Raw genomic sequence first — 27,997 nt, forward strand, 5'->3', positions numbered from 1 at the left:
TTGGACAGTTTGACCGGAGCTGACCAGCTGAGGAGCTGACCAGCTGAGGAGCTGACCAACTGAGGAGCTGACCAGCTGAGGAGCTGACCAGCTGAGGAGCTGACCAGCTGAGGAGCTGTCCAGACTCCAGTTGTCTGTTGTGGCATGATTTCTGAAGCTGGATGCCCTTCCTAATGCCATAAACTTTACAGAGTGTGTTTGGTGTTTTTTATGTGCCACCAGCATGGGTGTGTTTAAGCAGCCCTAGCACAAGTGCATTTCATGTGGCACCAGCACTTGTGACCATAAAATTAACCACTCAACGAGTGATTCAATATATTCCTGTTCTATATCCTTGATTTTCTCAGACACCTCCACAGTGCAAATATGATGTGTGAACTGTACATATCCAGTTACATCCTGTTGTCTTCTTAACTCCATGTGCAGTAGCAAAAAATTCCCAGCTTTCATGTTCGGTGGTAGACAGTACTTTTGGTTGAGCTCCAACTGCAAACCAGATTTCTTGTATGGTCCCCCCCACTTACTTCCCTGCTGGACATCTTGTAAAATATCAGCATTTGTAGCTTGAGACAAGTTTTGAGACAAATTTTTATCAGCCATAAGTAAACAAAGCACTGTAGGCTTAAGTTACATGAAATAAATCCAGAATTAACACTTCTGTTTCCATATTTTCTTGTTGAAACATACAACTTTCGTTTGAATTAATTTTGAAAAATGAAGAATTTAGTAAAACAACTTTGTCATTATTAAACCAAAGTTTGGAACAAATTAATATGAAATTTTGTCACAAGGTTTTAATTTACATGACTTTAAAGCAGAGATCATTTATTATAGTATCAGACAGATTGGTGTCAAAATCAGTATTACCTTAAATGATTCTAAGCATAAATCATTCATTATTTTACTTGTTTCAGTCATTGGACTGCGGCCATGATGGAACAATAGCTTTAAAGCTTTCATCATCATTTAACGTCTGCTTTCCATGCTGGCATGGGTTAGATGGTTCGACTGGAACTGGTAAGCCAGTTGTATAAATTGACCTGCCTTTACTCTTATAAGTCTGGTACTTGTTCTATCAATCTAGTTTTCTGAACCACTAAATTACAGAGATGAAAACAAACCAACACTAGTTGTCACATGGTGGTGGGACAAACACAAACACAAAGAGATACACACATGCACTCATGTAATAGGCTTCACACAGTTTTCATCCATTAAACTGACAATGCTTTGGTTGATCTATGCTGTAGTAAAAGACACTTGCCCAAAGTGCCATACAGTAAGATTGATCCCTAAACCATGTGGTTGCATCTATGGCTGGATGCCTTTCTTGTCACCAACCAACCAATTAAAATAGGATAAAATCTTTAGAATTTATTAAGTAGTCAGTGGGAAAAACCTCATAAGGGAAAAATTATTAACTATTCCCTTTAAATATATTTATTTATATTAAGGGCATTACTATACATAAATGCCTCACACTACGAAGGACTCTTAAAGTCAAAACTATTGACTTTAAGAGTCCCTCGTAGCATGAGGCATTTATGTATAGTAATGCCCTTAATATAAATAAATATATACATATATATATGTATGTATATATGTGTGTGTGTATATATATATATGTATGTGTGTGTGTATATATATATATATATATATATATATATATATATATATATATGTATATATGGGAGAATATACAAATAATAACAACAGACGAGGACAGGTGGTGTAAATAACAAAAGTATATATTAGTATGACGCTCGGGAATACGGAAAGTCTTTGACGTTTCGAGCTACGCTCTTCAACAGAAAGAATACGGAGACAAGGAGAAAAACACGGAGAAAAAAAATTGAATAGTGTTCAGTCAACGGTCAATCATAATAATGGCCGATCATAACAATGGCTGACCGGAAGTTAGAAATTCTTATTTCAGGAGAGCTAAGAAAGGGGGAGATAACAAACGGTGATCGGGAACGAGGGGCTGTGTGTGGGAGGTAGAATGCTGGTGACCTTGATGTATGTAGTGTGAAAATGGGGAAGGGAGAAAGGGAGAAAGTAGTTGGTCAGTTGTAGTGTGTGCGTGGTGTGATGCGAGGGTATTGGTGTGGTGTGCGTGGTGTGATGCGAGGGTATTGGTGTGGTGTGATGTGAGGGTGTTGGGAGGTGGGGAAGGCATGGGTGGAGTGTGGGTTAGGCTGAGGGTGGGGTAGAGATATATATTTATATATTTATATATATATATATATATATATATATATATATATATATACATACATACATTTGTGTGTGTGTGTGCATGTTTCTATGTGGGTGGGGTTTCTGTGTAACTTTGTCTTGACATCTTGTATAAATCAGCTTCACCATTATGCCAATGAGGTTGATTATTTCCAGTCTTCTGTGAAAAACATGTCTGGCTATGGAGAAATATCACCTTGCTTGGAAACATGTGTGGTTGGGTGAAAGTAAAGGCATCAAGCCATTTAAAATCTGCTTCAGAAAATTCTGCCCAACCCATGCAAGCATGGAAAAGTGGACATTAAATCAACAAAGATGATGTATCTCTATTAATATATATATCTTATGACCAATTCATTGAAAAAGAAAATCTGTAAAATTACTAGACATTTACAGTTCAGCACCTAACCATTATTACACAATTGTTTACATATGTGGAATAATGTCACAAAATTTTTTTTCCTCTTTTGGTTATGGCAAATGCTGACTCACTCGTAACAAACTTTTTTCATGCATTTTATAAGACTGTTACAAATTTAGCATTCTTCCACTATTTATCAGGTCTATTCTTAAATCAATTGATGATATAAAGGAGTGCCAACAATATATTATAAGACCTTCAGATTTAGCATTTTTCTTAAAGCAATTTATCACCATTGTCATTGTCAGCATCATCATCAACATTGTCATTGTCCTTGTCATTGTTTTAATGTCTATTCTCCTATGTTTGCATGAGTCAGACAAAATTTGGTGAGACACATTTTTTATGTCTGGATTCCATTTCTGTCACCAACCAACACTCGTTTCCAAGCAAGGTAATATTTCTCCACAACTGGATGTGTTTTCACAGAAGACTGGAAATGAACGACACTGTGTGATGGTGACACTCGTTTTTCAGCCATCATACATTGTCAAAACTAGAATACTCTACAGACACACACACATATAAAAAACAGGCTTCTTTCAGTTTCTTGCCCACCAAATCCACTCACAAGGTTTTGGTCAGTCAGAGGTTGTAGCAGAAGATACTTGTAATAGAATGGGCTGAACTTGAAGCCACATGGTTGGGAAACAAACTTCCTAACTACACAACCTGATGACATATAAGAATGCTTTAAATTTAGAAATCTTCCTATATATATTATGCTTATTCTTAAATCCATTGGTAATATAGCTATAAAGGAGTGCTGACTACATATTCAAGTAATAAAATGGTGGTTTTGATGATTCCCAGAGTTCCTAACAATGATCTTTAATGCAATTGTGATCATTTATTCCCTTGAAAACATTGGAAATAATATAATCTATCATTTTATTACATAGATACCTATATAATTAAAATATCAATTAATTTAATTTTCCATTGTCATGGCAGTATAGTTAAGATATTCAGTTCCCAAATATGGTTTTGGGTTCAATCCACAGCATAGTACCTTGGGCAAGTGTTTTATACTATAGCTTGGAGCTGACCAATGCCTTGTAAGTAGATTTGATAGACAAAAACTGAAAGAAATGTGTCGCCTGTATATGTGTATGTGTGCCATCTCCTTGTCTTGATATCACATGATGGTTGTAAACAAGTTTCACTATCATATAGGCAGTTAATTCCATTTACAATCTTTCATGAAAATACGTCTGGTCATGGGGAAATATTACCTTACTTGGAAACAAGCGAGGATTAGTGATAAGAAAAGCATGCACTTATTGAAAATTTGTCTCAATAAATTCTGTCTGATCTGTGCAGTGATTCATGGTGGTGCATTAATGTGCTGAGAGTGTAATTTAAAACTTCAGAAAATTACATGAAACTCAGTTTGCCACAAATTCAAAATGACTAAGAACTGCTGTTCTGTTTAGTAAGGCAAGTACTGTAAAGCCACCCAAGCTATAGCAAAGGATATATCTTCTACTTATGAAACTTAATAGGTATAAACATTCAAGATTGACTTACTTGCTTGATCAACCAAAGTGTAATGAAGTTAGTTAACCTGTAATATTTTTTTTAATCTCCACATTTAACCTTAGTGTGGTTATTTTTCATTTTGGAAACAGAAATGATTAAGCTCACCTTCTCTTTTATTCTTGAACCAGTTGGTTCTCTTCCAATTAACAACCTCACTTGATAATTAATTCCAGCTTGCATAGATCATGTTCAAGAATGTTTACTGCTCTGTAAACTTGTTGCAACATTTCATAAGTAGCATATGTGAAAAAAACCCTCATGGATGACTGGGAAATTTAACATAGCTTATTCATTGAATTTCTTTCAAATTAAACAGCAATTTTGCAAACTGAATTTGATATATTCTTTTCTCAGAAACAAATAATTTATTTCAATTAATTTTTGTTTACTTAGCTGCTAGAATCTTTTTAAAGTTGTTGAAAAGAATTTTTCCATTGCATACAAATGAAATAAAATTAAACAAAAAATATTATTTTTTTCAACCTTCTTCATTTAAAAGTGTCGATATCAGGAGCAGTATAAAATATAGGATCAGTGCTGTCTTTAAGTGAGTGCTTCCGTTTCTTTCTAATTTCTAAAGAAAAATTTGCTACAGAACTAGGAAAATATTTGAGACACTTATTATAATAATGTGGAAAAACATTAATTACATTGTTATTTATTTATTTAATTAGGATAGTGTATAGAGCAATGACTATAAGCAGCTATTGCCAATTTTATTGTAATTGTGGACTCAATTAACATTTCTGTTATGGAAGAGGATAGTTATGAAAATGTGACTCAGAAGCATCACACAAAAGTAGTAATACCTAATATTAGATAATAATGTTTAACAATAAATGATTTTATTTCATGGTTTGGGAGCTTTCACTGATGAAACAAAATGATTAAATGTGAAATATAAATTATGCAATTTTGGAAAGATTTGTTCAGTTCTTCATATGATTCTCTTATAATCTCTTTTCACATTTAGAAGCAGAAAATAGATGATAGATAAAAGGAAAGTTCACACAAATCAATACAAAGTGAAATTACAATATATTTTATTTACCATATTTAACCATTTTAATGCAAACTTCCTGTGTATTCATTCATTGTAGCAAACATTTTGTGAATTCATTCATTGTGAAATTTATGATGAATTAAATACAATTTTAGGTATGTCACTCTTTGTGTATCTCTTTAAATTTATCACAACCAATAATCAAAGTTTAAATTAAACACTTTTAGAGATTTATTGCGAAAATTAAGGCTTCTTTTTTGAATGATAGTAAATATTATAACTATTATCAGTTAGCAAAGTTTAAAATAAAACATTTGAGAGATCATTTCTTACTTTCATTTTTTTTTTTGTTTTTACATAACAACAATATCAGTATTTTTCTGTGGGAAAGGAATACCATAAATGGAATGAACACTAGCATATTACTGCTAATTATATCACACTCTAAAGGTGTTTTAAAAAGGAGACATAGGATAAATTATGCATGAATAAAAGAAAATGACACAGTTTGAATTTCTTTGATTGTGGGACTTCTCAGCCAGGGATTATCAAGGGCTAAACAACAACAACAACAACGACAACAACAACAGCAACAACAACAACAACAACAACAACAACAACAACAACAACAAAAACAACAACAACAACAGCCACAGCTATTTGCTTTATTGAACTCAGGGTGATGAAATGTAAACTTGTTACCAGAAGGATTGGAACTCAAGCTTTAATAGAAGGAGATTAAACTAAATTTTAGATAGCATTGAATCCTTCTCTCTGCTGTTTCATCCACATCTACTGTTATAACTTACTACACTGCTACAATAATTGTATGAACTAAAATCATAACCGACATAATTATTAATTTCTTACAGACATATAGCAGGAGTATATTTTAGTATATGATCATATCTTTACAGTTATTAATGGCTTTGCTCCAATAATGGACACATATATTAAAGAAACTAATATCTTCTTGCTCTTATAGAAATTCTTATTCAGAGATGTTTGGATAAGTTCTAGACCATAAATATTGCATTTAAAATCTAATTGGTTGGAAATAGAAGCAAACTAATCAACTAAATCAAGGAAAGCTGTATGAAATAAGTAACAATTATTGAGGATGGACTAGTGGGTGTGCCTTCTAAAATAAGTAATTTGATCTGTAGATATAACTCTTCCTGTAGATATAATTTCATCATGCAGAGAACATGTTTTTAAGTTCAAGAAAACATGACCAATAGCTATAGGGTACAGCTAGAAATTAAAGCCGGCCCAATCAAGCTAATAATTCTATCATAGCAAGTCAGAAGAAATTACATCATTGATGAGCTGCTTGTTAGTTTATAGTTCTGAATTTACATCTAGTCAATAAATAGGCGTGTGGATAAGACATTCACTTTGAAATTCTGTGCTTTCAGGTTCAATCCCATTGTGCAACACCTTGGGCAAGTGTCTTCTATCATAATATTGACTTCACTAAAACCATGTGAAATTGGGAAGACAGAATCTCTGCAGAAGTCTATCAGATGGATGATACTTGCTTTAGTGGGGTTATATTTAATTTATCATCTGGTTTAACACCACTACATGACTGACCCTTTGGTGCCTTTATTAGGGTATACTCTATTCTGTTGCAAGCAGTTGAACTAAATCTCTCATCTGATTTGCACTACTGCAAGAGTCATGATTTCTTTTTCTTTTTCTTCATCAGTCTCAGAATCTGCTCAAAATGGTCATGAGTTATGCCCTTTGCTCTTTGACTCTGCTATAAAAAAAGCAAAAGGCAAAAACAGAAAATGAAAACATAGGAATAGCCATTGCTACGTATGTAATTAAAAGAAATTTGTTTCACAACCACATGGGTTAAGGTTTAGTCCCTACTGTGCAGTACCTTTGGAAAGTCTTCTGTCCAAACCGATGGAGAGCCATTATTTTATGATATGCAGTTAAAACATACTGTTTCTTAAAACAGTAAGAAATAAATGTATTGCCATCATCATAATCACTTTCCATTGTCACTAAATTCTTTAAAAAGATCTTAAAATATATTTAGAAATATCAGTAAGTAATTGAATGCTATATATTTCTGTACCAATGAATACGTACTTATGCAGCTCCACAAGATAAAAAGCTTTCATTACTATTTGAGAGGTTTCAAATTTCATAAATAATGTGAAATAGTAGTTAATAGAGAGGTTTAAAATGTTAAATTTCTTGTCAAAATTGTTATCAGAATTGACAAGATATTATCTTTTTACATGTTAATGGGGTGCCTCATACAGAAAATAGTAATAGGATATAGGAGAAACACTTCATACATGAAATGTGTCATAGGACAGCGAAAAAATATTGTGATGGCTTGATTAGAAGTTTAAAGTCTTTGCTTTCCTACATTTTTCAGCTGTAACTGTCATCAGATATGAGTTTCTTACTAAATACATCGCAGTCTTGAAAACTTAACATATCAACAGATGCTATTGATGATGAAATCTTTTTTTGCAATTTCAATAATTTGTGTCATTGGCTGCATTAGAAAATGTATTTAACATGTATTTAGAGACACTCAAGAGTATTATCAAAGAAAAGAGAGAGCAGCCTTTCATGTTAACTTTGATAAAACACATTTAATATAAGCAAGAAAAATATCCGAACAAAATTATAACCTGAATGAAATGCTTGATGAAATATTTAATATTTAGTACTTCAATAACATTTATATTAATGGATATAAAACGTTTACTAAAAGAAAAAAGAAAGGAACAGAAAAGAAAGCAAGGAAAGATATTGTTTGTGTATATGTAGTATAATAGGAATTTATCATTTGGCTATAATTGAAGAAGTAGCTTTGGAAAACATTTTTTTTTACATACGCAAGCATAATCTAGTGAGAATTATCTTTTAATTGTTTAAAGCTTCTTTTAAAATTCTGTGTATTACATGAAAAATTTAAGATAGGTGTCAACAAAAGAAACAATGCGTCACATACAATATCTATTAGCAACAAACTAAAGTCTGTACATTTATATGTATATATATATGTATATGTATATGTATATATATATATATATATATATTATATATATATATATATATATATATATATATATATATATATATATATATATATATATATATATATATATGCACACACACACACATACACACACATATATACATATATATCTTATATGTATTTTTTTTACTTGTAAATTATTCCCAAAATAGCTTCCTAAAAGCTTGTAGTTCTTAATCTTTATTACAGGAGCTGGGAACTAACTAATAATTAACAACAAGGAATAAGGAATTGTTCTTACAACAAAGCAGGCTTGCTTTAGAAATATGGGGGTGTTAACATTAAAAAAAATAGAAACATGGACCCTCTTGACTTTTCTTTTTTTTTTCACTCTCTCCCTCTCACCTCTTTCTTTATATTTGTACATTTTATTTTAGTGTAGTCTCTAAACTCATTAGATTATTCACTGAATGGTAAAAAATATATTTGCCCTGCTAACAACTAGGAAGCATGGAAAACAGATGTTATTGAAAAGAATAGTTTCAATATGTTTCCAACAAAAGAAAGACAAAAAAAATTATTATATAGTTTCCAAAAGTAAAAACTGTTGCTATTTTCAGTAACGTTTTGTCTCACGAAACTACAAGTGGACACATACATATGCATTTCTTGTATTCTGTGTCTTTAAATTGATTTTGGATTTTGGTTTTAAATCAAGGAACTTTTGTTGTTTTAGTAATTACTATAGTTTTATTATTTTACTATTTCTGAACTGTGGGAAACATTGAGACTAAATCCAGTAACTGTGTTGTTGCTTGCTCTACATGTTCATTAAAAGTATTTGCCAATATCAATAATTACAGATGATTTAATTATGGAATGTTTGCAGAGAATAATGCTAATACTGTCATAAAGAAATCTTTATATGGTCATTGAAACTGCAAGAAACAACAGCCAAATCTCCATCAAATAACACTGAATTTATAAAATGATGGAATATTTACTGTCAGAACATTTGTTGATCATCTTCCTGCATGAACAAGGCTGACCCTGGGTTAATCAATAGTAACAACAACAGCTAGCAGTGTAACCAAAAATATTTTATAGTGTAGTAGTGATTTCAAATTTTGGCACAAGGCCAGTAATTCCAGAGAAGTAATGAGTCAACTACATTGATCCCTGAAAGGATGACAGGCAAAGGTGACCTCAGCAGAATTTGAACTCAGATCATGAAGACAAATGAAATACTGCCAAACATTTTGCCTGGCTGCTAAGAATTCTGCCAATTTTCCGCCTTATGCTATAGTGTAATATTGAATAGTATGTTATATTAGAAAATATATTCTTGGACAATATATACTTGGATTGGCAACAAGAATGCATCCAACTTTGGAAAATCTGCCTGAACAAGTTCCATCTGACCTATGCAAGCAAGGAAAAGTGGTGATACCATGTTATAGAAGACAGTTTAGTATCATGTATAGTACAGAGTGTTTGGGCTAAAGTTGAAGATTTTTTATGTCTCCTTTTTTTTTCCAGAAACAGCTCGATGTATTGGTGAACAGTCAATGGCATTGGAGAGTTAAAGATTAAAGTTGTAGTTGAAGAAAAGCCATCTGAATATTGGAAAAGAGTTACTTGTATCATGATGATTTATGTCAGGTATCAAAATGCTGACATTATGACTGCTTCTCAATACTCTATGAGTGCTGCAAAGGCTGTGGGATGTGACATGGGTATCATAAAACCAAGTTTGCCCAATCTATGATGGTCTTTCGGTGTGTCTCCAGTGAGGGTGTTGTCATGCGACACCACATCTTTGAACAGGACCATTAGGCTCAATTCAGATGGCTATATGAAGCTACTGGAGACTGTAGTCAGGTCCTGGCTTGAGAGAGTTGCTGTTGGAAGGATGTTGTGTGGCAGCAGGATCCAACTCCTTGCCATACCTCCAGAAAGAGTCAAAAGTATTTTTCAGAGAATTTCTTTGATTTCAATTTCTGGCCTCCTAATTCCCATGATTGTAGTCTCATGGATTACTGTGTGAGGATCATGGTTAAGAAAGACACCAGCTGCTCTCCCTGCAACCTAAAGACTAAGCTGGTGACTAAGATCAAGGAGGTGTTTGAAGTTCTTCCCAGAGACACATTGAGGAATGCATGTGCCAGGTTCTGGAGCCATCTTGAAATTGTGGTGAAAACTGTAAACTGTTATCTCTCAGCCATAATCCAGTTGATATTTTTTGCTTTTTTTAAATACTTTTATTTTTGGATGGGATTTGTTTTCTTTTCCTTATATGCAAACTGTTAAATTTAGCTTGAACACCCTGTACAGTGTTTGTATTTTAGGTTAGATGGAGGGATAGAACAAGAATAAAAAAAATACTCCTTGTAAGTAGTCCGTACAATAGCAGCACAACTTCAAAGTATGAATCATTAGTAAATTAAACTTGCAAAAAAAAAAAAAAAAAAACCAATAATAAGAAGTAACAATAGTTAATAGTGGATGAATTTCAGTAAGTTTATAATTAATTTAAATTTGTAAATTGTAAATTTTCAGAAACAAATTTCAATGAATATCTTTCAAAAATGAACTTTTGAGATGAAAACTATTCTATGTCTTTTAATGATGCTAGCCATCCTGATACCCCCCCCCCCACCACCACCAGAAAAGGAGCATTTTTCAAATCTTCATTTCTTAATTCTTATATAACTGACTCAAATTGACTGGATGCAAATATAAAATAGCAGAGTGTATTCTACAAATGCTCCTCCTCCCCATCATCATCGTCGTCGTCATCGTCACCACCACCACCACCACCACCGTTGTCGTCATTGTTGTTTTATGTCAGCCTTTCCCATCCTGGCATAGGCTGGATAAGCCTTCTGAAGAAGTGGTTTACAGTAAGATGCTCTTCCTGTCACCGACTGTTCTAGACATTTCTCTTCACATATAAAGAAGTGATGTACCTATTTTCAAACCATGATACACATACATACAGGTTTAGGGATCCAGACTAACTAAAATTATCAGAGAATAATTACATTTTTAAATAATGGTGTAAGAAGGATAACCTTGGAATACCAATATATGGGGATGCTAGCAAAGCTTCCCCTGTTCCAATTTTACATCTTTTATCTCTTACATGTTTTAGTCAGCAAGTATGCTGGGGAATTGCCCAGAAGAATTTAGTCAAACAGATTGACATCAGTACTTATTCTTTTCTCTTAAGTTTGGTAGTTATTCTATTGGTTTCTTTGCTGAACTGCTAATTTAGAGGGACATAAACAAACCAATGCTGGTTGTCAAGCTGTTAGAAGGTGGGGACAAACACAAAGACAGGGAACCAATGAGGTAATAGACTTGCCCTTGAACTTTGACGTCGGCATAAATTCATGTTTATCTATCTTCTTAGATGCACCAAACGATGTCATTTGAAATGCAGAGTTGTGTTGTTTGATATTGTTCAGAAAATCCTTTGACTGGATAGAAGTGCCTTCTAGAAGATTCATATGAGGTTGAGAAGGAGCTGGTAGTGCTGGCAATGTTACCTGACCACCTGAGCAGCACATACCATTTGTTTCATTTGAAAATTTTAAAGCTCTACAGAAACAACAATATGTGTTTAGCACACCAATTTGGATAGAATTATCATTTTTATAAGAATGGGATGGATCATATCTGAAAACAGCTTCAGGAGTTGTGAAGAATGAATTTGTACATAGTCTGTTTCTGAGAGCTATTCTACTGGACCTCTGTCTAATCATTAAAACATTGATTTAATGATCCAGCATTAAGTACTGCAACATGCATTTGCTGATCTTGAGAAAATCTCATCACTCTTCAGACTCTTGCCTTCAGTTTTCTACAATCCTCCTTGCTTTATACTTGTTTCTGGAGAGATTACATCTTTTCTGTGTTTCTTCTGCTCATTCCGTAAAAAAGTATTTGAAGAGAGCAGAAATTGAAAGAAGAGAAAACGAAAAGGACAGGGACAGAAAGTGAAAGATATTTGTATGTCTATATGAAATGGACGCATGTGTGTGTGTGCACACACGTGCTAGCTCGTGTGTGTGAGAGAGAAAGAGAGTGATAAAGAGAGATAGAGTGAGTGAGTGAAGGTATGTGTTGTGATGATTGATGTCTTTTAAGGTACACACACACATATAGAAAATGTGATGTCGTCGTATAAAATGTTTACGATAGTTGATTTATGGAAAAGATTCTAAATTTTTAAAATGCAAATATGTGAATGGAATTTAAGTTTAATTTGTAGCCAAAATAGTACTGAATCTTTCGATACCCCATACGTCAAAATCTGTAACTCGGTTTTGGAATGCATAAGGAATATATATATATATATATATATATATATATATATATATAGATAGATAGATAGATAGATATATATATAGACGTAATACTGAAATAGTGTAAGATATAAGAGATTGCTCTGGGCTCGCATTAGGCAAGAAGTTGGAAATTTATTTGGCTCATGATACTGCATGGACCTTGGCTTTTGTATTTGACAACTGTTGCTTTAAGTATTTAATTTCGATTTTATGTATATATGTATGTATGAGCCAATGAGGGAGACCACTACATGGTAGCTAGACATGCTAGAAATAGCAGCCAAATCTCCCTCAAAACACCCTACTGTCTTAATCCGACAATTCTGCCTATGTAGTTTGAATGAGAAACTGTAACTAAAGATTAAGATTATTAACCCCAAACTTGGATGGTGTTAAGTAGTGGAGATGTTTGGTAATTGTATGTGGTGGTTACTTTTGACTGTTTCTTCTCAATAAAGATAATTGATTGATAATGAATCTTAACACAATATATAAATAACTTCAAGTGGAATCGGACATCATAAGAGAGACAGAGAGAGGAAAGAAGAGAGACAGCACTGCGACGGTTTTGGCTGACTGTCATCCTGTACTCCCCTTGTTGCTAGCGAAATGGTATGTGCCGGCTGTCTGAGCAAATACGTTGCTTTTAATGGTGAAACAAACAGGACAAAAAGATTACAAAAATAGTGATTCTCACTTTGAAACTAACAATTTTGAAAATTTTTTTAGATTACGGAACACCACAGTCATACAAGTAGTATCCTTTGTTTGTAATCCTTAACAAAAGCAGCATATCTGGCCACTGAGCTGTTCATTTGACTGAAGGAAATACTGCCTCACCTGAAAACAGGTAAGAGAAGACTGGCAACAAGAAGAGCATCCAACTATATAATCTGCCTCCACAAGGTTTCACCTGACCCATGCAAGCTGGAAAAAGTAGATGTTAAAACAATGCTAATGCTGCTGCTGATTATGATGTTAATGATGATGTTAATGATGATGATGGAAAATTGTTCACTCCGTTTGTTTAATCCTCATACTCCACTCCTGTGAGAAGCAATGATCTATGTCACTGATACAAAACACTAAAACTATAATACAAAGCACTAAAAACTACAAAGAGACTATATATACAGGTCTATCAGAAAATACAAAGAATTCACTAACCTACGTTAGATTTGTTTAAAGACAAGACATTCATCAAATTACAAGGTACTTGTGTTTGTAAAAGAATGTCTGAACTTCTTGTTAAATGCTTTCCAGCAATGAGAACTTCTTGTTATGACAACTCAAGTTAACAAGATACACTTTCCAGTTTTCAGTATTTTCTCTGTTATTTGGTATTTGAATCTGAAATAATAATTCCTTTATGCCTGAATTCTCACTGAAGTGGCAGGGTCCTTGGCCTGTTTTACAAAGGTACATGTTTAACTAAGCAATTTGATGTTAGATTTTATTCATCTTATGCAGTAATATTTTAGAATTTTTAATTAAATTTTTTTTTCTTCTCATCCACAAGTTTGTACTTTTCTCTCTCTGTCTTTTGTTTTGTTTCACTAAGTTTTGCTAAGTTTTGCATGCATTTCACTAAGTTTTGCATGCATATACTAGCTTGCTTACCAACCACATGGTTCCAGGTTCAGTCCCCCTGCGTGGCACCTTGGGCAAGTGTCTTCTACTATAGCCTCGGGCTGACCAAAGCCTTGTGAGTGGATTTGGTAGACGGAAACTGAAAGAAGCCCGTCGTACATATGTATATATATATGTGTGTGTGTGTTTGTGCGTCTGTGTTTGTCCCCCCCCCCACCACCACCACCATCGCTTGACAACCGGTGCTGGTGTGTTTACGTCTCCGTAACTTAGCGGTTCGGCAAAAAGAGACCGATAGAATAAGTACTAGGCTTACAAAGAATAAGTCCTGGGGTCGATTTTCTTGACTAAAGGCGGTGCTCCACCATGGCCACAGTCAAATGACTGAAAAAAGTAAAAGAGAAAATATATATATATATACATATATATATATATATATATATATATATATGTATATATATATATATATATATATATATATATATATATATATATATATATACATATATATATATATATATATATATATATATATATATATATATATATATATATATACATATATATATTATATATATATATATATATATATATATATATATATATATATATATATATATACACGCACACATGCACATACACACCCATATATATGTATGTATATATAGATATTCATTCTTTTACTTGTTTCAGTCATTTTGACTGTGGTCATGCTGGAGCACTGCTTTTTAATCAAAGAAATCAAAATATACACATATATATGCATGTATTTATGTATATATATGTGTGTGTGTGTGTGTGTGTGTGTGTGTGTGTGTGTGTGTGTGTGTGTGTGTGTGTGTGTGTGAAAGAAATCAAAATATACACATATATATGTATTTATGTATGTATATATGCACGTGTGTGTGTGTGTGTGTGTGTGCGTGCTATGATTCTGAATATTGTATTCTCCTGTGATTACATGTCTTGAAGAACAACTTCATGAGTTGTTAGGTTATCTAAAGAATTTTTATCTACTTTTGTTGCAAGTATCCACAGAACTACTTGAATGTTCTCTCATTTTTATGTATAGATATGCTTACAAGTAAATATTGTTATGTCTATACACATATATGTATAAAATGTATGGAATCATGACGAGCAGTTTCTTTTAGAATTGAAGCTCTTGTTTCTGTCATTCACATATGATTATTTAGCTTCATTAGATTGTACTGAATATCTGGTGTCGGTAATCAATGCCATCAAGAGCTCCTTTACTTATCTCAGTCATTGGACCATGGCCATGTTGGGGCATTGCATTGAAGAGTTTAGTTGAACAATCAACTCCAGTAGATATTTTTTTAAAGTCTGGTACTTATTCTATCAGTCTGTTTGGTAAACTGCTAAGTTACAGGGATATAAACAAGCACTCATTTTCAAACACAAAGATGCACACACACATACATATGTACATATGATGAACTTCCATATAGTTTTCATCTACCAAATTCACTCACAAGACTGGTCTGAGGCTGTAATAGTAGACATTTGCCCAAAGTGCCATGCAGTGGGACTGAACCCAAAGCTGTTTGGTTGTGAAGCAAATGACTTAACCACAGTCATGAGAAATAAAGTAGATATCTACAAGATATCCAGATTGACGCTCAAGCAATCCCACCAGTCCACTGTTCTAGAGAGAAATTATTAGATTCATTAAGCCCACCAGATTGGCAGAGTCATTAGAGCATCAGATGAAACACCTTGTATTGTTTATTCTGATTCTGGTTTCTAACATTCTGAATTCAAGATTTTGCTGAGGTCAGCAGGATATCTTGTTCCAGTTCTTTGTATTCTGAGTTCAAATCCTTTTGTGACCTACTTTACATGGCAGAGTTAATCTATGATATGGTTTAACACTGCCACCTGGTTCTTAGGTGCATTTAGCAGGGATTTCTACTCTGCTGCAAACATTTGAACCTGATCTCTGGTTTGAGGATACCTTCTTCCCTCCTTGCCATAAATCTTGGTGGCCCTGAAAAAGATCATAAATACTGCCTTTTCTCCTGACTGAAATGTATTTAAAAACATCAATGCAAACAAAGCTGATATAATTGTTTTCAATATATTGCAAAAGAATGACAATATTTATTCAGTTAGGTGCAAGTATAGATGTGTGGTAAATTAGGCACAGGTGTAGCTGTATGCTATGAAGTTTCCTTCCCAACCACATGATTCCGAGTTCAGTCCCACTGCATGGTACCTTGGGTAAGTGTCTTCTACTATAGCTTCAAGCCATCCAAAGTCTTTTGAGTGGATATGGTAGACAGAAACTGAAAGAAGCCTGTCATGTGTGTGTGTGTGTGTGTGTGTGTGTGTGTGTGTGTTGTTCACCACATTCCCATAACTTATGTTTCAGTAAAAGAGAAAAACAATAAGTATCAAGCTTAAAAAATAAATACTAGGTCAATTCCTTTAACTAAAATTCTTCAAGGCAGTACCCCATCTATATCATCATCATCATTTAACGTCTGTTCTCCATGCTGGCATGGGTTTGACCAGGGCTGGCAAGCTGGAAGGCCGCACCAGACTCCAGTCTGTTATGGCAAGGTTTCTACAGCTGGATGCCCTTCCTGATGCCAACTACTCCGAGAATGTAATGGGCGCCTTTATGTGCCACCAGCATGGGTGCTATTTGCGTGACACCGGTATCTGCCATGACTGTGATTTTGCTTGGCTTGATGGGTCTTCTTCTCAAGCACAGCATAATGCCAAAGGTCTCAGTCATTGCCTCTGTGAGGCCCAATGCCTGAAAGGAACTCACCTCCATGAGGCACAATGCTCAAAAAGAACTCAGCCACTTTGGCTCCATGAAGCCCAATGCTTGAAAGGAACTCAGTTACTTTGTCTCTGTGAGGCCCAACGCTCAAAAGGTGCTCTTTACATGCCACCAGCATAGGTGCCAGTTACATGATATTAACATCAGTGACGAATACGATATTACATGGCTTGATGGGTCTTCTCAAGTACAGCATATCACCAAAGAAGATCATCCTTCACCACCTTGTCCCATGTCTTCCTGGGTCTACCTCTACCACAGATTCCCTTCACAGTTAGAGATCGGCATTTCTTTACACAGCTGTCCAAGTCCATATAAATGATTGCCTTTTTTCAGTTTCTATCTATTAATTCAACTCACAAGCCAGTGGTCAACCCAGGGCTATTGTAGAAGACACTTGCCCAAGCTGCCTCACAGCAGGAACTGAACCTTGAGACTTATGGTTTGGAAGTGATCTTCTCAACCACCCATGCCTGTACTCCTGTATACATATTCATTCATATTTAATTAAAGACCCACCCACCATAAAGTTACAAAATATCATATTCTGGTGTGTTTGTATCAATTTAAAAATGTCGCAAAGACTTGACAAGGAATGTAAATAACTTTAACAAGTACTTAAAACATATTTTCATCAGGAAAAAAATATAGCTACCATGTGAATGAATAAAGCTGCCTATAAATTATTGCAATGTGAATAATGTTAAATACATGAAACCACTGAAAGATATAATTCCTCTTCATCAGCAGTGACCTGAAAATAACAGGTTATTGTTCCTGTTTGATGAGGCATGATATTGCAATGAAAATAAGATATTTATAACAGGAACTTACCAGATGGAAAATGCCAACTCATTCTTAACAAATAAATAAATAAATATATGAATCAAAAATTGAAACAACATTTCACTTAAAATATATAAATAAAATCTCAAAGCAACAGACCTGTTATTGTCCTCAATTGCATTTATTCAAAGAATTTATTACACTAATATTACATCAACATTTTATTAACAAATAAAATATATACAACTAACTGATTTCAGAATCTACTGTTCTTTTACTCTCACTATTAAAGCCATAGTTGTATTCTTAGTAATTTGTCTATATATATATATATATATATATATATATATATATATATATATATATTCTTTTACTTGTTTCAATCATTTGACTGTAGCCATGCTGGAGCACCACCTTTAGTCGAGCAAATCGACCTCGGGACTTATTCATTGTAAGCCTAGTACTTATTCTATCGGTCTCTTTTGCCGAACCACTAAGTTATGGGGACGTAAATACACCACCATCGGTTGTCAAGTGATGTTGGGGGGATAAGCACATACACGTACATGCATACATATATATATATATATATATATATATATATATATATATATATATATATGTATGTATATATACACACATATATATGATGGGCTTCTTTCAGTTTCCGTCTACCAAATCCACTCACAAAGCTTTGGTTGGCCCGAGGCTATTGTAGAAGATACTTGCCCAACGTGCCATGCAGTGGGAATGAACCTGGAACCATGTGGTTGGTAAGCAAGCTACTTACCACACAGCCAATCCTGCTTTATATATAAATATATAAACATGTGTGTGCGTGTATTATTGTTTATCTTTTATCTAGTATTACCATCATTCTGGTTTTGTCCACTATTTCACCATTTTTATTCTTATATTTTTTTACTTATTGTTTCCCCCGTATATAAGAAGCATAAAGCTCTTGATGCAAGTCTGATGAATTTTTATTCCAGTGTAATCATTGACAAATATTTTGTTACTTTTCACATGAAATCATTTCCATGCAATAAAAAACGGAGTGGTGCTGAAGGAATTATTACTAACAATAAAGATGTGCTAAATCTATTTTTCATCTACCTCTGTGTGTGTGTGTGTGTGTGCGTCCATGCATGCACATGCATGGGTGCATGCATGTGTGTGTGTAAATATTTATACAATGCAGTATTATATTGGAGGCACATGGCTTAGTGGTTAAGGTGTTGGATTCATGATCATAAGATTATAATTACGATTCCTGGACCAGGCAACACATTGTGTTCTTGAGCAAAACACTTCATTTCGCATTTCTCTCATCCCCTCAGCTGGTAAAAATGAGTAATCCTGCAACAGACTGGCGTCCCATTCAGGTGGGGAATATATACGCCATGAAACTGCAAATGGCTCCTTATGAGTCTACATGACTCGGAAAGAAACTTTGATTTTTAATTACAGTATTATAGATCCATTTCAGACAATTTTTCAAATTAGTTTTGTACAGGAGAATTGGGGAAAAGCCCAATCTTGGGCACTTATCAAATGGGCTGCCCAGTCTATTCGTCTCCGTTTTTTTTTTTTTTCCGCTCTCATGGATTATAAGTAAATCTTTAGGTATGTAGGTATAACTAAATATTTGCATAACTTTCAGTCTTTCGAGAATTTATGTAAAGTGTTTGACCAACAACAGTGAAACTGTAAAATATACATGATTTTTCATATTTGAATATATAATTAACTTGATCATTTTTCTCAATGTCTAATTTGAAAACAAAGAAGAAACAAAATTTTTTCTCTTATATATGAAATATTTAAATAACAGTTTAGATAAGAAATGGCACTGAATATGGTTATATTCAACCCTCTTTCTTTAGCTCTCTCACCCATTGCAATGCCTGAGTATTGAAGGATTCCATTAAATATCTTCATATTCAATACTTTCCACCATCAACTTTCTGTACTGCAAATCACTTCCTCTCTTTTTCCAGGTTACTCATTACTGACTTCCATTGCACTCTCTTACTATCAATGTTATGGCCCATTATTATCTCAGTTTCTATGCATACATGCATACAGAGACAAATATTTACACACATACATGCATGCATGAATACGTACATGCATATATACATGTACACATACACACACACATACATACATATGACAGGCTTCTATACAGTTTCTGCCTACCACATTTCACTCATAAGGCATTGGTCAGTCCAAGTTTATAGCAGAAGGCTATATACAAGGTGCCACACTTTGAGAATGAACTCAAAACCATTATATTTATGAAACAAATTTGACGCATGCGTACGAACAACCATGCTACATGGCAGTGAAACATGGGCTGTAACTGCTGAGGACATACGTAAGCTCGCAAGGAATGAAGCCAGTATGCTCCGTTGGATGTGTAATGTCAATGTGAATACCCGTCAGAGTGTAAGTATCTTGAGAGAAAAGCTGAACATTAGAAGCATCAGTTGTGGCGTGCAAGAGAGACGATTGCGCTGGTATGGACATGTGGTGAGAATGGAGGAGGATAGCTGCGTGAAAAAGTGCCACACCCTAACAGTTGAGGGAACCCGTGGAAGAGGTAGGCCCAGGAAGACCTGGGCTGAGGTGGTGAGGCAAGACCTTCGTACATTGGGCCTCACCGAGGCGATGACTACGGACCGAGACCTTTGGAAATGGGCTGTGCGTGAGAAGACCCGGCAAGCCAAGTAAGATCGTTGCCAGTGCCCCTGGACTGGTTCTTGTGCGGGTGGCACATGAGATGCACCATTTTGAGCGTGGCCGTTGCCAGTACCGCCTGACTGGCTCCTGTAGGATTTTCGAGCGAGATCGTTGCCAGTGCCCCTGGACTGGCTTGTGCGGGTGGCACATAAAAGACACCATTTCGAGCGTGGCCGTTTTCGTGCGGGTGACACGTAAAAGCACCCACTACACTCTCTGAGTGGTTGGCGTTAGGAAGGGCATCCAGCTGTAGAAACTCTGCCAAATCAGACTGGAGCCTGGTGTTGCCATCCGGTTTCACCAGTCCTCAGTCAAATCGTCCAACCCATGCTAGCATGGAAAGCGGACGTTAAACGATGATGATGAAGCCATGTCTGTGCCAAGCCATGCCTAAATAACTTAAAACAAAGCAAAATTGAAATTGTGTAGGCATTATCTCTCCAGTATTTTACTCCAATTTAACGAATATAATTGTTCCTCAGATATATATATATATATATATATATATATATTATGACATAACTAGTACTGATTTGGGTTTAGTCTTAGTCTAGGTTTGGAAAGAAATGTAAGAGTGTTGAAAGTTGCAGCTGTCAGATGCTGTCAGCATCCAAATTTCTTTTGTTTTCTGATAATCTTCAGACTAAAATAATCACCTCTACAACACATGACTTGCTCCTGATGCCAACAACAGACTCATGGTAAAAAATAGCTGAAGAAATGTGCGAAAGCCAAAAGAAATCTTTCTTAAATGCTATCTTATTAGAAATTTTTCTAAAAGCTATCTTTTACACAGTATGAAATGAAAAGAACAGAGTTGAGGACAACTAGCTTGATCTTAACAGACAGCCTATTTCTAATCATAAACTAGGTTTAAGGCTGGAACACTACTACAATTAGTTGTTAATATCTTTGTAAAAGTTGTGGAAAAATTTAACAGACTTGAAAGAAAGAAACAGAACGAAAGAAACTGTTATGGGTTGCAGACTATGTACAGGAGTAAATGCCTTACTGAAAATAAGAATAACAATAAATGAATATAAAAAAAATAAATAAAATGAAAGATGAATTTGCTAAACTGAAACAATGAAAAGTAAATGTTAGAAGAGTTATGTAAAACGAAACAAGAATATAAGAGGAAAATATATTAATAATGATATTAGAACTCAGCCATAATTTAAAGAAGGTTGCATAGAAGTGTTATGAGTGGCTAAGGATTGTGAATCGAAGAAAGATTCCACCAATATTTCCTGTACCTGAACAGTCAGTTGAATTTATTGGGGTATTTATTTTAAAATAATTGTGACATGTAAAAAGTACCCATGCTGGTGCCACATAAAAGCACCCAGTACACTCTGTAAAGTGGTTGGTGTTAGGAAGGGCATCCAGCCATAGAAACCATGCCAAAGCAGACGACTCTGGAGCTTGGTGCAACCATCCAACTTGCCAGCTTCTGTCAAACTGTCCAAGCTATGGTGATAAATTATGATACATTTCGTTTTTGTATTTGCTTTGAAAGTCTGCTGATCTTCTCAGGAAGATCATTAAACCAATAATTAAAGCATGTACTGGTTCTATTTCACTGTTTTATTATTTATTTTTCATTTGCTTAATGGTCAAACCAATTAACTTATTGATTGTTTGATTAATCATTTGGCTGTTCAATCAATCAGTTTATTACTGCCCTTTTTTCGCCATTTACCTCATCAATGACATACGCCCTCTACTCCAAGTCTGCTTCAGATCTCTCTGATGCAATATATAATTATGATACAGCATACGATGTAACAATAAACAATATGCAATTGAATATTACTTTACGCAACAATAAAAAAGATGTAATCACCAGTATTTATTCAGAAAACCCTTCTAGAAAATGGCATTTTGTTATAAATGCAAAAGACAAGTGAAGGCAAGTAACAGATGAAATGAGAGTAAATTTATAATAAAACAATACTTGAAGTAGTGTTGAAATTTGAATCATAAAAATATACGAGTTAAGAAGAAATGAGATGATTTTTGTATATTTAATATTAATAAAGGATAAGTAAGATAATGATGAAAGCGAGAGCCATAATGAGGGTGATGATATACAGAAGAAGAAAATACTCTGTTATTGGTTAGCCCCTAGTCAACACTAATCCAGCAGATCTGTAATCAAAAGCATTCCAGCTATTACAATGCTGTCCTTTTCTTTGATGTTATGTTTCTAGGACTCTGCATTATTTGATGCATACTCTCTTCTAATGTTGCTAGGGTTTGTTGTGTGGTCTTTCTCACTACCAGAGCAAATTGAAAGGCCATAAAGAGGCACCCCTGTCTGGTTTTTGTTACATGCAGAGGTTGTAACTTCTTGAATTTCATCCACCCCTTTGCCACATTTTTCATTACTAATTACACTACCCAGTAAAGAGAAACTACCTACTATTTCTTGTACAGTAATTACTCTTAACTTCTTAATACAACTAAAGACTGTTCCATGCCATCTAACCAGAAACCATGTAAAATCTCTTATCTATCCATTATTACTCAGCATTGAGTTCCTGTTCATTATCACTGAATGGTGCTGAGATTTTGTACATTTTGTTCTTAACTAGTACTTTGGTTCTTAACTAGTACTAAATGCAAAATAGAAAGTTGTTTGATGATGGCTAAGAACTTCTTTTGCAAATGTCTCATTAGGAATATTGCATCTGTTGACTTCACATCCTGATTCAACCTATCAAACCTAAATTGTTATACACTTTATATGTGCAATATCAATAATAATAATTGAAATAATAATATGATTTCTTTGGTAAATACAAGTACAATCAGATGTCCACACATGCAGACATTTCCTTCATCAGTACCAGAGGGTAGCAGTACCCTGAGAAAGATCATGTTGAGAAGGCCTAAATGACAGATGGCTCTAAGATGATAAGCCAGCATCTTGGTTGGCTTCTGTCAATGATAGCTGGCTACTGTCATTGTTCTAAATAGAACAACATGTAAAATTAAAACAGAATGCAAGAAGTCATCAAAATGAATAGCCCTCGTATGTTGTTGCCATTCTGGAATATACATATATTTTATTTTGATTTGGATACATTATGTTGGTTGGTATATGCATGTATATAGTCATGGTTTGTATATCTGCAGGCTATCATGATGGCACAGTGTGCTGTTCAAAACAGATTGTAGTTTTCTGAGAAGAGTAGAGAGCGGTTGATTGGACTCATGGACAGTGATTCTAGGGGTTGTATTGCTATATTTAACATGACATAATATCGTGAGAAATACTTTTAAATTATTGCTGTTGGAATTGATGTTGTTTTTCTTGAAAAAAAAAATCATAAAAATTTATGCAAATTATAGAAACATTTATTATTTTTTTTTTATCTTGTAGTTGTTGGACCTGTTGTAAAAACCACAGATCCTGATAAATTCCAAGAAGAACTGCGCAATCTCTATCCACAAGGAGGAGGTGATTGTCCAGAGATGAGTATCGGTGCAATAAAAAGAGCTTTAGAAGAATCTCTACCACACTCTTATATTTATGTCTTCACTGATGCCACATCTAAGGATTATGAACTCACACAAGAAGTATTATCCCTCATACAAAACAAGCAAAGTCAGGTAAATAATAAAATACATTCTCTTACTAATCTTGCATTGTTTGCCTAAATCTAAACTACATACAAACATGTTATATTCCTCTTATATCTCAAAAAGAATTTAGTGCTTTCATCTCTGTCCTTAGAACTAAGGTTCTACAACTGTCGGAAGATAGGCTGTAAGACTGTGTCTGTCTTACAGCTTGGTGGGTTAGTTGGTTGGTTGGTTGGTAGTTCAAACCCTGTCCCCAGCACTGTATTGTGCTTGTGAAACTAACTCATTTGTAGCTGTAAACAAGTATTGTGATGTTGGAACATTTCACCTCTGTTAACAGCAGTGGCAGTAGCAGTAGCTGTACTATGCTACAATACTGCAACTGTTTCCTTAGCTGCAATGTTGATACAGACCTGACTGCATGGTTAAAATTTTTCACTTTGCAACCATGTGGTTTCATGCTCGATTTCATTGTGTGACACCCTGTAGCCTGAAGTTGCCCAACACTTTATGAGTGGAATTTGATAAACAGAAAGTATTTGCAGGCCGGTTGTGTGCATGTGTGTGTGTGTGTATGTGTGTGTGTGAGAGAGAGAGAGAGAGAGAGAGAGAGTGGGGAGTGTGTCCATTTGTCTCTGCATTGACACCATTTGGGCAGCAGTGATGTATTTTTTTCTTTGTCCTGCGTAAGCAATATGTCTATCAGTTATGCAGTTTGATGTGTGAACACCAATGGAATAATGTATCTTGCTTGAAAATAATGTAAAGGTTAGTGTCAGCAGTAGAATACACCTTTAAGTTCTCATTCAACCCATGCCAGCATTAAAAAAGTATTAAAGAACAATGATGATGATGATGATGATGACAGATGATGAAGGTGATGACAGATAATGATGAACAATGTTGATGAGGATGATGACTGATGATGTTGATGATGAGATCAACTCTTCATATAATTGTAGTTTCAGGAAGGATGATCTCTTCAAACAACACCTACAATTTGTCCTCAACGTGTTACATAATCCACTGAATTATAGAACTTGCAATAATGAACACACATGAAAGTGTAGTGACAAGCTCCCAGAAAGTCAAAATCTGAAACAAAAGTTAAATTCGCAATTGAGCTGCATTCACCTCCACTTAAATTCTCACACCAACATCTTTTGGCTGTAGTTAATGACTTGGAGTGGGGGTGGGGGTGTCAACTGATTACCCTCAAAACATTGCATGAAAGTGAAGCCTTCAATTACAAACCAATAACTTATTAAGGGTTACATAACTTTTATTTTTAATAGCTAGCACCATAGATCTGAGAAGTGCTAATACACCGACTTGAGAACAGCAATTCTATATCTCTTTACTCTTTTACTCTTTTACTTTTTTACTTGTTTCAGTCATTTGACTGTGGCCATACTGGAGCACCACCTTCAGTTGAGCAAATCGACCCCAGGACTTATTCCTTGTAAGCCTAGTACTTATTCTATCTGTCTCTTTTGCTGAACCACTAAGTTATGGGGACGTAAACACACCTCCATCGGTTGTCAAGCGATGTTGGGGAGACAAACACAGACACACAAACAAATATACACACATACATATATATATATATATATATATATATATATATATATACATATATACAATGGGCTTCTTTCACTTTCCGTCTACCAAATCAACTCGCAAGGCTTTTGGTCGGCCCGAGGCTATAGTAGAAGACACTTGCCCAAAGTGTGACGCAGTGGGAATGAACCCGGAACCATGCGGTTGGTAAGCAAGCTACTTACCACACAGCCACTCCTGTGCCTATGTTTACTTGTTATTGTTTTTTATACTTACAATATTCTTGTAAAAGAGGTAACAGTTGTTCCAAGAAAGACACAAAGTGAAGATTTCAATATATTTTCTCAGTTGGTGGTGAGAAAAAAGAAGTATAACACTAAACTTAACTTCCTACATCAAATTTTTTGTGTTAGTGCAATTTTTTTTTTGTGAAATTATATCAATTCAAAGCTTAGGTTAATAAATGAGTTTTGTTTATTTTTATACTAAGATTATTTTATTATTTTTACTTGTTTAATGTATATATTGTAAGTAGCTTATGTCAAATTCCACTTCATTAAGTAGAAAAATACATATTTCTTCTTGGTTGCATCCTGAACATGTTACAAATTAGTGTTGCAGATTATAACTATTGCTGATTTCATTGACCTGGAAGGACTCACTAACTTTCATAGAATTGGAAAAATTTAACATTAAGTAATGATTCAACAGATATCATGTCCATTGTTCTTGTTGACTACACTGAGTCAACTTTTTAATGTCTGTGGATGCAAATATTGCATATAGATTCATAGTAACCCTTTTGTTACCATATTTCTGTTGAAATACTCTGTCTTTGTTGCAATTAATTTTTAAACTTCATTTCTTAATTGTCCTATTATGATGGATATTCTGTTTGTCTCTTCTTTTATTCTTACAATGCCATTTTAATACTAATTTCATTAAATTACCTAAAGTAGTCCCTTTTTTTTGTCATTTCATTACTCATTGCTTCTTTTTCTTGTCCATCACCAAAACCACCCCCACCACCACCAGTAGAAATAGCTGTGGTTTCTTACTGGTGTGGACACTTCAAAAAAGCAAACAACTCAGCTTGCCCATTAAAGGAGTTCTTTGTGGTCAGGGTGGTTGTGGTTTTGTGGGATTTCCATGAGCAGCCCTATGAAATCTCCCTCTTTTGGGGAATTTTCATTTTTACTGTTTACATATTTCTATTTATGTAACCCTGCATTATTTTGTACTGTACTGTCCCCAATGTTTTTGTGAGTACTTAATAGTAAATAAAGAAAGCATTACAATTAACCAACTAGTTAATAAACCAATTAACTAATTATTTGCTGGATTTATCATTAGACCAATCAATCAATCAATGAGTTTTGTTTGTCTAAGTCCTAACCAGCAAGGTGTTTATATTGGCAAAAATGATCCTCCCAAGATATAACAACATCTGTTTCAACACATGATTTCACATCAAGAATCTTGCAAAACAAATACAAAAACGAAATTTACCTTGTTTTCCCTTTATTTCTTTTTGCACTGTGTTACTTAAAAAGCTTCCTTAACATCCATAACTGACTTCCTAATTTTGTTGACTTAGCATTCAACTTATAATATCTGTATTCCTCGTTAATCAATCCTCTTGATGTATATATAATTCACTTGGAGCTCTCAGGTAGAACATCGTTATAGTTATATTTCTCCATATCATTAATTCTCTCGCTTTTGAAGACTCCTTAATAATTTTCCTAAACCACAGAATTAGGACAAAATCACCAAGTATCATATATATATATATATATATATATATATGATACTTGGTGATTTTGTCCTAAAGATAATATATATATATATATATATATATATATATATATATATATATATATATATATGTATATATATATATATTATCTTTAATCTTTTACTTGTTTCAGTCATTAGACTAAGGCCATGTTGGGGCACTGCCTTGAAAAATTTCAGTCAAATGCATCAACCCCAGTATTTATTTTTTTTAAAGCCTGGGACTTATTCTATCAGTCTCTTTTGCTAAACTGCTAAGTTATGGGGGTGTAAACACTAACACATCAAGCAATGGAGGGGGATGAATGCAGACACAAACACACACGCACATATGTGTACACATGTGCACACACATACACATACAAACACACATACACACACATGAAAAATGTGCACATGTGCAAACACACATGCATGCACACACACACTCATGGGCACATGCATACACACACACGACACGCTTCTTTCAGTTCTCGTTTATGAAATCCACTCACAAAGCTTTGGTTGGCCTGACTCTTGCCCAAGGTGCCATGCAGTGGGACTG

General features: G+C 34.4%; 1 protein-coding gene across 2 annotated transcripts in view; it reads left to right on the top strand.

The window, feature by feature from the left end:
• The window catches only part of LOC106871048 (hemicentin-1), a 354,534-nt gene that overhangs the window by 43,910 nt on the left and 282,627 nt on the right, over positions 1–27,997 (top strand). For both annotated transcript variants that reach the window (XM_052965571.2, XM_014917317.3), the window contains exon 2: positions 23,894–24,123. In XM_052965571.2, coding sequence (XP_052821531.2) covers positions 23,894–24,123 — 230 coding nt within the window. The remainder of the gene's footprint in view (positions 1–23,893; positions 24,124–27,997) is intronic.

Source organism: Octopus bimaculoides, chromosome 2 (assembly GCF_046866305.1).
Source record: "Octopus bimaculoides isolate indiv1 chromosome 2, ASM4686630v1, whole genome shotgun sequence".
NCBI lineage: Eukaryota > Metazoa > Mollusca > Cephalopoda > Octopoda > Octopodidae > Octopus > Octopus bimaculoides.